We start from the raw sequence: 14,575 nt of genomic DNA, 5'->3' as shown, positions 1-14,575 counted from the left end.
GCCTTTACTTTTCATGGGTACATAGTAGGTATATATATTTGTAGGATACATGAGATGTTTTGATACAGGCGTGCAGTGTGAAATAAGCACATCATGAATAATGCGGTATCCATCCCCTAATCTATCCATTGAGTTTCAAACAACCCAATTACTGTTTACATTATTTAAAAATATATGGTTATTACTGACAATAGGCACCTTGTTGTGCTATCAAATACTAGGCTTATTCATTCTGTTTATTTTGTGCCCATTAACCATCTCTACCTCCCCACCAACCCCCCACTACCATTCCCAGCCTCTGGTAACTATCCTTCTAATCTGTATGTCTGTGAATTCAGTTGTTTTGATTTTTAGATCCCACAAATAATTGAGAATATGCAATATTTGTCTTTCTGTGCCTGGTTTATTTCACTTAACATAATCTCCAGTTCCATTCATGATGTTGCAAATGGCTGAATCTCATTCATTTTATGGCTGAATAGTACTCCATTGTGTATATGTACCACATTTTCTTTATCCATTCATCTGTTGGTGGACACTTCGGCTGCTTCTAAATCTTAGTTATTGTAAACAGTGCCGCAACAAATATAGCAGTGCAGATATCTCTTTGATACACTGATTTCCTCTCTTTGGGGTAAATACCCAGTGGTGAGATTGCTGAATCATATGGTAGCTCAATTTAGTTTTTTGAGGAACCTCCAAACTGGTCTCCTTAGTAGTTGTACTAATTTACATTCCCACCAACAGTGTATCAGGATTCCCTTTTCTCCACATCCTTGCCAGCATTTGCTATTGCCTGTCTTTTAGATATAAGCCATTTTAACAGGTGAGATGTTATTTCATTGTAGCTTTGATTTGCATTTTACTGATGATTAATTACGTTGAACACCTTTTCATACGCATGTTTGCCATTTGTATGTCTTGTTTTGAGTACTGTCTATGCAAATCATTTGCCCATGTTTTGATTGGATTATTAGATATTTTTTCCATTGGAGTTCTTTGAGTTCCTTCTATATTCTGGTTACTAATCTTTTGTCAGATGGGTGGTTTGAAAATATTTTCTCCCATTCTGTGAATTGTCTCTTCACTTTGTTGATTATATCCTTTGCTGTGCAGAAGCTTTTTAACTTGATATGATCCCATTTGTCCATTTTTATGTTGTTGCCTGTGCTTGTGGGGTATTGCTCAAGAAATTTTTGCCAAGACCAGTGTCCTGGAGATTTTCCTCAGTGTTTTCTTGTAGTAATTTTATGGTTTGAGGTCTTACATTTAAGTCTTTAATGCATTTTGATTTTAATTTTGTATATAGAGATAGGGGTCTAGCTGCATTTTTCTGCATATGGATATCCAATTTTCCCAGCACTGTTTATTGATGAGATTATCTTTTCCCCAGATTATGTTCTTGGAACCGTTCTCAAAAATGAGGTCACTGTAGGTGTGTGGATTTGTTTCTGGGTTCTCTATTCTGTTCCACTGGTCTGTGTGTCTGCTTTTATGCCAGTACCACAGTGTTTTGATTACTTTAGCTCTGTAGTATAATTTGAAGTCAGGTAATGGAGGAACAATTCCTCCAGTTTTGTTCTTTTTACTCAGGATAACTTTGGCTATTCTGGGTCTTTTGTAGTTCCATATAAATTTTGAGATTTTTTTTCTATCTCTGTGAAGAATGTCATTGGTGTTTTGATAGGGATTGCTTTGAATCTGTAGATTGCTTTGGGTCCTATGGAGATTTTAACAATATTGATTCTTCCAATCCATGAACATGGAATATTTTTCTATTTTTTGGTGTCCTCTTCAATATCATTCATCAGTGTTTTACAGTTTTCATTATAGAGATCTTGCATTTCTTTGCTTAAGTTAATGCCTAGGTATTTAATTTTATGTGTGGCTATTGTAAATTGGATTACTTTTTAAAATTTTTTAAATTTTACTTTAAATTCCAGAATACAAGTACAGAACATGTAGGTTTGTTACATAGGTATATATGTGCCATAGTTTGCTGGACCTATCAACCCATCATCTAGGTTTTAAGCCCTGCATATATTAGCTATTTGCCCTAATGCTCTCCCTCCTTTCGCCCCCACCCCTCAACTGGCCCCAGTGTGTGTTATTCACCTCACTGTGTCCATGTGTTCTCATTATTCAACTCCCACTTATGAGTGAGAAATGCGGTGTTTGGTTTTCTGTTCATGTATTAGTTTGCTGAGAATTATGGCTTCCAGCTTCATCCATGTCCCTGCAGAGAACATGATCTCATTCCTTTTTGTGGCTGCGTAGTATTCCATGGTGTATATGTACCACATTTTCTTTATCCAGTCTATCATTGATGGGCATTTGGGTTGGTTCCATGTCTTTGATGTTGTAAATAGTGCTGCAATAAACATACATGTGCATGTGTCTTTATAGCAGAATGATTTATAATCCTTTGGCTATATATCCAGTAATGGGATTTCTGGATCAAATGGTATTTCTCATTCTAGGTCCTTGAGAATCACTACGCTGTCTTCCACAATGGTTGAAATAATTTGCATTCCCACCAATAGTGTAATAGGGTTCCTATTTCTCCACAGCCTTGCCACCATCTGTTGTTTCTTGACTTTTTAGTAATCACCATTATGACTGGCATGAGATAAAAACTATGGAATGCTTCATGAATTTGTGTGTCATCCGTGTGCAGGGGCCATGCTAATTTTCTCTGTATCATTCCAATTTTAGTATATGTGCTGTTGAAGTAAGCATTTGAATTATTTTTTAATTTCTTTTTCAGATTGTTCATTGTTGGCATATAGAAATGCTAGTCCTTTTTGTGTGTTGATTTTGTTTCCTGAAAATTTACTGATTTTGTTTATCAGTTCTAATAGTTTTCTTGTGGAGACTGTAGATTTTCCCAAATATAAGATCATATCATCATCTGCAAACAAGGATAATTTGACTTCTTCCTTTCCCATTTGGATGCCCTTTATACCTTTTTTTTTTCTGTCTGATTGCTCTAGCTAGGACTTCTAGTACTATGCTGAATAACAGTTTTGACACCGAGCATCCTTGTCAAGTTCCAGATCTTAGAGGAAAACCTTTCAGTTTTTCCCCATTCATTGCAATACTAGCTGTGGGTCTGTTGTATATGGCTTTTATTATGTTGAAGTATGTTCCTTCTATCCCCAGTTTTGTGAGGGTTTTTATCACAAAGGAATGTTGAATTATGTCAAATGCTTTGTCAGCATCAATTGAATGGATCATATGGTTTTTAATCCTTTATTCTATTAATATGATGTATCTCATTGATTAATTTGTATATGTTGAACCATCCTTGCATCCCAGGAAAAACATCCTACTAGGTCACGATGAATGATCATTCTAATGTAGTGCTGAATTCTGTTTGCTAGTATTTTGTTGGGGACTTTTGCATCAATATTCATCAGAGATCTTGGCCTGTAGTTTTCTTTTTTGGATGTCTCTTTGTCTGGTTTTGGTATCAGGGTAATACTGGCATCATAGAATGAGTTTGGAAGTATTGCTTCCTCCTCTATTTTTCAGAATAGTTTTAGTAGGATTGGTCTTAGTTCTTTAAATGTTTGCTAGAATTTAGCAATTAGGTCCCAGGCTTTTCTTTACTGAGAATTTTTTTTTTATTATGGCTTCTATCTCATTACTTGTTGTTGGCCTGAATGGTTTTGGATTTCTTCCTGGTTCAATGTCAGTAAGCTGTATCTATCAAGGAATTTGTCCATTTCCTTTAGATTTTCCAAATTACTGGCATATAGTTGCTCATGGTAGACACTAATGATCCTTTGAATTTCTGCAGTATCGGTTGTAATGTCTCCTTTTTCATTTCTGATTTGATATATTTGGATCTTCTTGCTTTTTTTCTAGGTAGTCTGGCTAACAGTTTGTCAATTTTGTTTAACTTTTAAAAAAAACCCAGCTTTTTGTTTCATTGATCTTTTGTATTTTTAATTTCAATTTCATTTATTTCTGCTTGATATTTATTATTTCTTTTGTTCTACTAATTTAGGGGTTGTTTTGCTGTTTTTTTCTAGTTCTTTAAAATCCATCATTTGATTATTTATTTGAAGTTTTTCTAAACTCTTTTTAAATGTAGAGACTTATAGCTATAAACTTCCCTCTGAGTACTGCTTTTGCTGTATTCCATAGGTTTTGGCATGTTGTGTTTCTATTGTTATTTGTTTCAAGAAATTTTTCAATATCCTTCTTAATTTCTTCATTGAACCACTGGTTATTCAGGAGAGTATTGTTTAATTTCCATGTATTTGTATAGTTTTCAAAATTCCTATTATTATTGATTTCTAGTTTTATTCCATTGTGGTTCGAGAAGATGCTTGATATTATTTCAGTTTTTTTGAGTGTTTTAAGAGTTGTTTTGTGACCTAACATATGGTCTATTCTTGAGAAAGACCTTTGTGCTAAGGAAAAGAATGTGTATTCTGCAGTTGTTACATGACATGTTCTGTAAATATCTGTTAGATCCATTTCGTCTGTAGTGCAGATTACATCTGCTGTTTCTTTGTTGACTTTCTGTCTGGAAGATCTTTCTAAAGCTGAAAGTGGGGTGTTGAAGTCTCCAGCTGTTATTGTATTGGGGCCTATCTCTTTCACTTGAGTAATATTTCCTTTATATATCTGGGCACTGCAGTGTTGGGTGCATATCTATTTAAAATTGTTATGTCCTCCCTCTGGCTGAACTGACCCCTTTATCATCATATAATGTCCTTCTTTGTCTCTTCTTACAGTTTTGGTCTTGAAATCTATTTTCTCTGATCTAAGTATAGTGACTCCTGTTCTGTTTTAGTTTCATTGGCATGGAATGTCTATTTCTATCCTTTCATTTTCAGTCTATGTGTCTGTATAGGTGAAGTATGTTTCCTCTAGGCAACAGATTGGTGGGTCTTGTTTTATCATCCATTCAGTTAGTCAGTGTCTTTTGATTGGGAAGTTTAGTCCATTTACCTTCAGTATTATTATTGATAAGTAAGGACTTAGTTCTTCCCTTGTGATTTTTGTTTCCTGGTTGTTTTGTGGTCTTCTCTTCCTTCTTTCTTTCATTTCTGTCTTCCTCTAGTGAAGATGATTTTCTCTGATAATATGATTTAATTTCTTGCTTTTTATTTTAGTGTATCTATTGTATGTTTTTTGGTTTGAGATTCCCATGAGGCTTGCAGATACCTTCTCATAACTTATAACCCATTATTTTAAACTGCTAACAACTTAACACTATTTACATAAATAAACAAGCAAAAAGAAAACTAATAAAAACTCACCTTAACTTCATCCCCCCACTTTTTTTTTCTAACATGAATTTGCTATTGCTTATAAGATGATGGCTTAACAAAGGAACAGTCTCCCTTTTTGTAAAACAAATATCTGTGTTTCTAACGTGAGTTCTGCAGAGAAATATAGAGGGAGAACAGAGCAGCAAAAGCCATCTCAAAATCAGTGAGACTCTATGGAAGCAGCTTTACATTTTGAGTCTTCCCATACAAAGCTTTCCAATCTCATTGCATATAAAGATTAATTGCAAAAATAATGCAGGGATATCTAAAAACCTGTTTATAGTACACTGATACTTTGTCATATGGAATTCCAATCTGTGACTGGCTGCCATGTACCCTGATCAAACAATATACACACAAACCAGACAGCTTTTTACTGAGACGGTCAGTATCCATAGTGATTCCATAAAAATGCCACTCTCATTTCTGGAACACTCTGCCATATTGTCATTTGGGAATGAATATCAGAGTCAACCTGCACCATTCATAAGCACTTTCCCCCCCAAAAATGTAATGTGCAATAATGGCAAATTCTGACTTCATTATATGAAAGGCATTTGTTGGGTTTCTCACCAATTTGAGCATCTCTGGTTTGGAATACAATGAATCCTTGGACAAAAGCTTTCCCTGAATCCATTACACTTGTTCCATTTCTTTTTTGTAGGTTCTATAATGTAGCACTAATGGGCGTTCGAGGCTGAAGGTCCTGAGGGTTGATTATCTCCACATTTCCCTACTATTTGGATGCAGGGATGGATGACCTAGAGCTTGCTGGTCCCATGGTCATTTCCCATCAGTGTGAACTCTCTGAGGGTGTCTGAGGGGAGTGCTGTGTGAAAAGGCTTGTGTGTGAATATACGTTTCTCATGTGTATGATTGGGTCAAATCTAGAAAGGGATGAGCTATGGCTTAAGGTCTTCCTATGTCCCTAGCACATGTGGAATGGGTTTATCCAGTGTGAGTTCTCTGGTGCTTGGTAAGGGAGGAGCTGTGTGTAAAGGCCTTTCCACAGTCCCTGCACACATATGGCTTATCTCCTGTGTGGATCCTCCGGTGCTGAGTGAGGTGGGTGCTCTGCCTAAAGGACTTTCCGCAATCGTGACACTCATAGGGCTTTTCCCCAGTGTGCGTCCTTTCGTGCTGGCTGAGCAAGGAGCTGTGGCTGAAGGATTTCCCACACTCATTGCACCCATAGGGCTTTTCCTTGGTGTGAATCCTCTGGTGTTCGATGAGAAGGGAGCTCTGGCTGAAGGCTCTGCCACACTGGTTAAATTCATAGGGTTTCTCTCCTGTGTGGATCCTCTGATGCTGAATGAGGGGAGAGCAAGCTGGCTGAAGGCTCTGCCATACTGGTTGCATTTGTAGGGCTTCTCCCCAGTGTGGATTCGCTGATGTTTGGTGAGGGACGAGCTGTGACTGATTGCCTTGCTGCAATCATTGCATTCATAGGGCTTCTCCCCTGTGTGGATTCGCTGGTGTTGGGTGAGGTGACTTTTTAACTTTTTATCATTTTTACTTATATCTTACTGTACTATGTCTTGAAAAGTTGTAGTTATTCTTTTTGATTGGTTCATTATTCAGTCTTTCTACTTAGGATAAGAGTAGTTTATACACCTCTGTTACAGTATTATAATATTCTGTGGTTTTCTGTGTATTTACTATTACTAGTGAGTTTTGTAACTTCAGGTGATTATTTATTACTCATTAATGTCCCTTTCTTTCTGTTGAAGTACTCCCTTTAGCATTTCTTTTAGCACAGGTCTGGTATTGATGAAATCCCTCAGCTTTTGTTTGTCTTGGAAAGTACTTCTCCTTCATGTTTAGGGGATATTTTCACTGAATATACTATTCTAGGGTAAAAGGGTTTTTTTTTTTCTTTAGCATTTAAATATGTGATGCCACTGTCTTCTATCCTGTAAGGTTTCCATTGAAAAGTCTGCTGCCTGACATATTGGAGCTCCATTGTATGTTATTTGTTTCTTTTCTCTTGCTGGTTTTAGGATCCTTTCTTTATTCTTGACCTTTGGGTACTTGCTTATTAAATGCCTTGGGGTAGTCTTCTTTGAATTAAATCTGCTTGGTGTTCTATAATGTTCTTGTACTTGGATATTGATATCTTTATCTAGATTTCAGAAGTTCTCATTATTATCCCTTCGAATAAACTTCCTACCTTATTTCTTTCTCTACCTCCTCTTTCAGGCCAACAACTCATAGATTTGCCTTTTTCAGTCTATTTTCTAGTTCCTGTAGGTGTGTGTCATTGTTTTGTATTCTTTTTTCTTTTTGTCTCCTCTGTATATTTTCAAGTAGCCTATCTTCAAGCTCACTAATTCTTTCTTCTGCTATGGCCTGGAACAGGGTCCTCACAGCTCTGACTGGTGCCCTATCCTTGTGTGGCTGAGCTGGTAACCAAGATGCAAGGCAAAGTCCTCTCCTCTCTTACCTCTCCTCTCCTCAAGCTGAAGGAAGAGGTCTCTTTTGGAGCCTCAAACCATGCAGCCTGGGATTAAGGGAGGGGTGATTTCAGCCCTTCCTTGGCTGCCCCAGCTGGTGTCTCAGTATGTCATGTGCCCCGCCCCCTCACCCCAGTCCACTGTCTCTGGGCCTAGTTCAGCCCTAGGACTCGCCTATGAATTGCAGTACTTATGGCCTAGACTGCCTTTCAGGTTTACTTAGAGACTGAGAGCACTTTGGCCCTCAGAGGTAAGGTTTGTGGGCACTCAACTTTGAACCACTGGGATCAACAACTCCTCTGGCTAGAGCTGGTTTAAATGCTCCTTCCCTGGTTGGGTACCAGCTGAGTTTGGTCTGGTTTTCCTTTCTGCTCTAACAGGACAGCACCGAGTTCATTGCATAACAATTGCTGTGTTCTCCCTTCCAGCATCCAGAAATGCTCTCTGCACCAGGCTGCAGCTGCAGGGATTGGGGAGGGGTGGCATCAGCTATTCAGGACCTTTTTTTTTTTCTATCTCTTAAGTGCCTCTTTCAGTGATCTGAAGTTAAAATTGGGTGCTTTGAGCTCTCACCTGATTTTTGGTTCTTGTGAAGGTGTTTTTTTCTGTGTAGATAGTTGTTAACTTGGTGTCCTTGTGGGGTTGGGGGACAATCGGTAGAGCTTTCTATTCTGCCATCTTGCTCTGCCTTCTATATTTACTTATTCTTATTAAAGATTTTAATGAATGGGTTCAAGATTATACCACTATGCTCAATTTGCACATAGTAGTTAATCCTGAAAAAGGGAAGTCATGAAATGCATTTTAATCAACTTCTTTACATTGCTGATGTTAGAATCAAAGATAAATCATATATTCTAAAACAATCTCAAAAATAATTGAGGTGATACTATATGTAATAGAGATAAATTTGTAACTATTCATTGTTATTTTTTACACGTTTCTAATTACATTTATTCTTGAGTATGCACTTTTAAAAGTAAGCCTTTATAGTCCATGTAATGGTATTGAAAATTAACTTAGGTGAAGATATCTAACATAACTTTTAAAATAAATATCTTCAACGGTTTCTATCTAATATAGGTATAGGTATTCCTGCTCTGTTTTAGTTTTTCCTTTTCATTTTTTTCTTGTTTTCTCCTCTTACTGTATATTTTCAAATAGCTTATCTTTGAGTTCATAGATTATTTCTTTTGCCTGATTAATTCTAAGGTTGATGCTATTGCATTTTTCATTTCATTCATTGTATTTTTAAGCTCCTGAATTTATTTGATACTTTTAAAATATAATTTCAGCCCCTCTGTTAAATGTCTAATTTGTTCATTTATTATTTTCTTTATTTCATTAAATTCCCTATTTTTTTGAAGTTTATTGAGATTTCTGAAAACAGTTATTTTGAATCTTTGTCAGACAGTTTGTATAGAGGTCAGCTACTAAGAAATTGTGTTCTTGTGGTGGTGGTATGTCTCTTGGTTTTTCATGTTTCTCATTGCCTTACATTAATGTCTGCACATTTAAAGAAATGTAAGGACTTATTCCAATTTTTGCAGACTTAATTTTTCTGGGAAAGCCCTTCACCAGTCAGCCCATCCAGAGATTCCTGGGCAGGCCATCTGGTATGATCCCTGATGTGCTTGTTGCTGGAGTCCTTGGGCAGGCTGGCTGGCTAACTGGGTCAGCAGATGGGTGGGCCTGGTATCTGGGTCTTCAGGGTTGGGCCTGAAGCCTGAATCCACTGGGGTGGACCTGTTGATTGGGTCTTGAGGAATGGGCCTAAAGCCTGTGTCCATGAGGGCAGGCCTGGAGCCTGTATCCACAGGAGCCAGCCTGAAGCCTGGTCCACAGGGGCTCACCTGGTGCTGGGGTAGGCCTTGAACCTGAGTCTATAGGGGATGGCTGAACACTGGATGGGCCTGACACCTAGGTCCACTGGCATGGGCCTGGAGCTTGAGTCCATGGAGGCTAGCCTAGCACTGGGGTGTCTTGGATTATTGAAATGATCACTGAGGTGCCTGGTTCCTGGGATCACTGAGATAGACCTGGAGCCTGTGTCTGCAGGGTGGTCTTGGAGCCTCAGTCCAAGGGGTCTTGCCTGGTACTGGGGTCTACAGGAGTGGGCATGGACCCTGGGTCTTCTAGAATAAGCCTGGAGCTTGGGTCCTCTGGAGCCTGGGGCCTGGTGCTGGGACCAGTGTGGAACCTGTAACCAGAGTCTCATCTGGAGTCCAGGATTGTGGATGCTAGCCCAATGCCTGGAGCTACTGGGGCTGGCCTGGAGCCTGAGTCTGCAGAAGCAAGCCTGGAGGCTGGGTGTGCAAGGGCTAGCTTAGAGGCTAGGTCCCTGGGGCCTAATGTGGGTCTTGGAGCCACAGGGCCAGCTTGGGACCTGGGCACACAGGGATGGTCCTGGCATCTGGGTCCACAGGGGCAAGCCCAGCACTGTGGTCTACTGGAACTGGCCTGGGCCCTGGGTCTGCTGGAACACTGAGATGCAGGAGCTCCAGCAAGGGCTACAGGAGCCAGCCTGGAGGGCAGGGCTGTGGGATCCTGCCTGGTTCTGGGGTGGGCCTGGAGGCTCAGTCTGTGGGTACCAGCCTCTTGGGGCCTATATTAGCTCCCTCCAGGGGCTGGCCTGAAGGCTGAGTCTGCAGGTGCCAGCCTTATGACTAGGGCTGTGGGAGTTGGCCGGGTGCTGGGGCTGACCCTGGCCTAAAGCCAGGAGCCTTGGGAGCTAGTCCAATGCTGGAGATGGTCGAGGGCATGGTACTGCTGAGGTTGGCCTGATGTTAGGGTAACCTGGAAACCAAGTCTACTGTGCAGGCCTGGAGCTTGGGGTTGAATGATTCAGCTTGGCACTGGAGCAGGCCTGGAGGCTGAGTCCACTCGTACTGTCCTGAAGTCTGGGGCTGTGGGGGCCTTCCTAGCACTGGATATTACTGGGGTGGTTCCAGTTTTGGAGTTGGAATCAAAGTTCAGTGCTCACTTCCCTCTCCTTCTCTCACACAGAGGGTATCTCTCTCCACTCTATGCTGGGCTTGGTAGAGGGCTGATGCTGATAGTGTAAAACTCTCTTTCCTCCCTTCTTGAACGCACCTTATTTCTGTGCTACACCCAGGTGCTGATATAATCTCCTACATATTTGTTTTGTTTTTTTAGTTTTTTTGGCTCTTGTGAAGATATTTTCGTTTGTGGATAGTTATTTTAATTGATGTTTCTGTAGAGAGATGAGTGCTGAAGAGTCCTATTCCACCATCTTGATGATGTCCGTCCTAATGGTTTTTTAATTAGAAAGTCCTGCATGCTTTTCTGCAAAAATTAAGACAGTTGTACAGAGAGTTAAACATTAAGTTGTCTCTCCTTGTTCCTTTTCTAGGCCCACTTACCAGAGTTAACCATTTTTAAATTCAGTTTATTTTATTCCAGATTTTTCTGTGCATATATGTGCATATATTTAATTTTTGTTAGTATTGGATTGGATGTATTGTATTTGTTCTATAGCTTTTTATTCATTTAATAAGCAATTGGCATCTCTCTGTGAAAGCATGTGGTACCAACTTATTCATTTTGATAGCCAAATAACAATGAGAATTTTGATGTTTGTGACTCATACTGTATAAAAAATGGATAAACTTTGGCAGAATACATTGTAGTTCTTAAGAATTTTAGATGACACTATAGACCTCAAGTGTAAATGCAGAAAGTTTTGGCATGTGTTATTTATTACAGTGAGAAACACTATAGCATACATTTCTAGATGTGTATACGAACATTACATTATAGCTTTGAGGGGCTTGTGTGAGACTTGTTTGGCCACATTAGTAGGCTAGTGTTTGTACAATGATGAAGGATGTTTGCCCACTATGGGCAAAGATAGTTTGTGGTTCCTTGTGATTTCTAGATAACACTGAAGGCATAGCTTCATGTTTCTTGGACCTATAAAATGAGAATGGTAAAAATCTCTTGATTCTTAACGAGAATCCTGTGACAAATGACAGTCCTAAAACAAAGCATTTCTTAGGATTGTCTGCTGTTAAACACAAAATATCAAGCCTGTTTTTTGTTTGTTTGGTTGGTTTTCAGGTTTTTTGTTTGTTTGTTTGTTTGTTTATTTGAAACAGTGTCTTGCTGTCACCCAAGCTGGAAGACACAATCATAGCTCACTGTAGCCTCGACCTCCTGGGCTCAAGTGATCATCTCAGCCTCTGGAGTAGCTAGGACCACAGGCGCGTGCCACCATGCCCAGCTAATTTTTATTTCTATTTTTTTTAGAGATTGTGTCCCAGGCTGGTCTCAAACTCCTGACCTCAAGTGGTCCTCCTACCTCAGCCTCCCAAAGTGCTGGGATTACAGGCATGAGCCACCACACCTGGCCAAGCCTGGGTTTTTAAATCCAGCCTTTAATTACTGGTGTCCCAAGTCATTCCATGAAGCTCATGAAGTTACTGGTGCCCCCATAATGATTCCTTTAGAATGCCATTGCCTAGACTTATCATACTAAATAAATAACTCTTGCCGTATCTGACATTAGAGGGATACTTAGTATGTGCATATTAAATTGCACACTCGAACAAAAAGCTGTTACTGTAGCCTCACAAGCACTCAAATTTGAAGTGTCATATGAAATCACATATAGTTGAGGAATGAAAAATGATACCTCTAAATATTTATTAATGTGATATATTTGTCTTCCCTTTTTTATTCACAGATGCCATTTGGAATGAACAGGAAAAGGCTGAACTTTTTACAGATAAGTTTTGTCAAGTATGTGGAGTGATGCTACAGTTTGAATCACAAAGAATTTCACATTATGAGGTAGGTTAAAAATAATGGAAATAGGGTCTAAAGCAGGTTTTTAAATGTAGCAAGTAAACTTCCTGTAAGTCATCTTACTTGATTCTTATGAGAATCCTGTGAAAAAGGTAGTATTATTTTCCTTTGACGGATGAGGAGATTGGCTCAGAAAGGGACAGTAATATACTACTTTAAGTTCGGGGAATTCAGATTTAAACTCAGTCTTTTTACTCCAAAGCTTGTTTTCTTCTCTTCACACCACTCCCTTTGCATCCATCAAGCCATCTACCCTTGTATTAAATATAAGTGAGGCATTATGAAGCTTGCATAGGAAACTACTAATGTGAATCAAGGGATATTATGTAGAACTCCCAGAGTCTTCCTTTACAGCAAATGAAGACTATAAAAACAAAATGAACCAGTCTTGCACTTGATTGAACCACGTGTTTTTAGACACAGGAATGTAGAATCCTAGAGCTAAAAGAGAGAATGTTTAATGTCCTTACTCTCTTAGTTTATAGATTAGAAAACTGAGACCAAGAGGGTTAATACTTCTCCATGGCTAGTCACTGGTATGACTAAGCCTAAAAATGATTTCTTCTGATTTCATATCCGGTGTTCTTTCCCTTCATTTGGTGTTGCTTCATGTTTCTACATCATCTAATGAGCTGTTGGATTTCTTTCATATCTGGTATCTAGGTTACCAAAAATACTAGATACATTCAATTAAAACTAATGTAATGCCAGTTCTACTTTTTTAAACATCTCATCTTGTTCTTCCCATTGCTAATCTTATTGGTAATTATATTTTAGTCCTAATGTTGGTTGAAATTAATTTACTATAATTACAGATAGGGAAATTGTGTGACTGTGGATTGAGAGGAGGTAGGGTTAAGTCTTAATTCCACCATTGACTAGTTACATAAGCTTTGGCAAGTCACTTTACCTTTCTGAGCATGTTTCTTGGACCTGTAAAATGAGAGTGGTGAAAACCTCTTACTATACTTGTGAGAATTAAGTGAAATCAAATGTATGAGAGTGCCTAGCACATCTTTAGACTCCATAGATCAAAGATTTAGAATTAGTAACAGAGACAGACAGTCCAGGGGCTCTGTGATAACTACAATTTATCCATTTGGACCATTTTAATTTATATTGGAAAAACAGCTTTTTATGGAATCATAAAGTACTATTCAGTCTAGAAAATAGGCAAAAATACAAGAAAATAAATATAAATTATAATTCTATCACTTGTAGTTAACCATTATTGAATTTCTCTTTTGCTTCTGTGATTCCAGTATGATTTCTGAACACACACACACACATATACACATGCATTTTTACAAAAAAGATATACAGACTCTCTCAGTATTGTAAAATATAACAGTATTGCAGAAGTTTTGAATTTTAATGAGGTTGTATTTATTAATATTTCTTTTGTGTCTGTGCTTATGTGTTTAATAAACCATTCTATGCACTTTTGTCATATACTTTCCTCTATTTTCTTCTAAAACTTTGAAGATTTATTTATTATGTTATAATCCATCTGGTATTGATTTTCGTGTATGGAGGGTGACAACAGGTTTTTCATATGGATAGCCAGTTGTTCCAGCACTATTTATTGTATAGTCCATCCTTACCTCATTGATTTGTAGTGGCACCTCTATCATATGCTAATTTCCACATATATATTGGTTTGTTTTGAGGCTTTTATCCTGTTTTATTGTATTGGCCTGGTTTCCTATATCTACAACAATTTCACCTTTAAAATAAGTCACAGCTTTCAAATGAGTCACAATATCTGTAGAAGAAATTTATATGACATTAAAAATTTTAAAATCATAAACTAAATTAAAAATATATGCCACACATTCGTTGATATTTATAACCTATATAACTAACGAAGGATTCGTGTCTAGAATATAGAAAGGACTACAAATCAATTAGAGCAAGAAGCAAGTAGAAAAATGGGAAAGTGATGTGAACAGTCCATAGAATAGATACTCAGCTTCACTAGTGACCACACAGGACATGCAAGTTAAA

At 38.3% G+C, this 14,575-nt stretch overlaps 1 protein-coding gene and 1 non-coding gene across 3 annotated transcripts in view; one reads left to right on the top strand and one right to left on the bottom strand.

The window, feature by feature from the left end:
• ZMAT1 (zinc finger matrin-type 1) overlaps nucleotides 1-14,575 on the top strand; it is a 49,511-nt gene that overhangs the window by 13,295 nt on the left and 21,641 nt on the right. For both annotated transcript variants that reach the window (XM_032757311.2, XM_032757310.2), the window contains exon 2: nucleotides 12,447-12,553. In XM_032757311.2, the coding sequence (XP_032613202.1) occupies nucleotides 12,447-12,553 (107 nt within the window). The remainder of the gene's footprint in view (nucleotides 1-12,446; nucleotides 12,554-14,575) is intronic.
• On the bottom strand, nucleotides 2,633-2,739 carry LOC116812296 (U6 spliceosomal RNA). Its single transcript, XR_004370609.1, has one exon. It is a non-coding gene; the product is annotated as a U6 spliceosomal RNA (small nuclear RNA).

Source organism: Hylobates moloch, unplaced genomic scaffold (genome assembly GCF_009828535.3).
Source record: "Hylobates moloch isolate HMO894 unplaced genomic scaffold, HMol_V3 SCAFFOLD_7, whole genome shotgun sequence".
NCBI classification, from domain to species: Eukaryota; Metazoa; Chordata; class Mammalia; order Primates; family Hylobatidae; genus Hylobates; species Hylobates moloch.
Note: the sequence above shows the minus strand (reverse complement) of the source record. Positions and strands in the feature narration are given on the sequence as shown.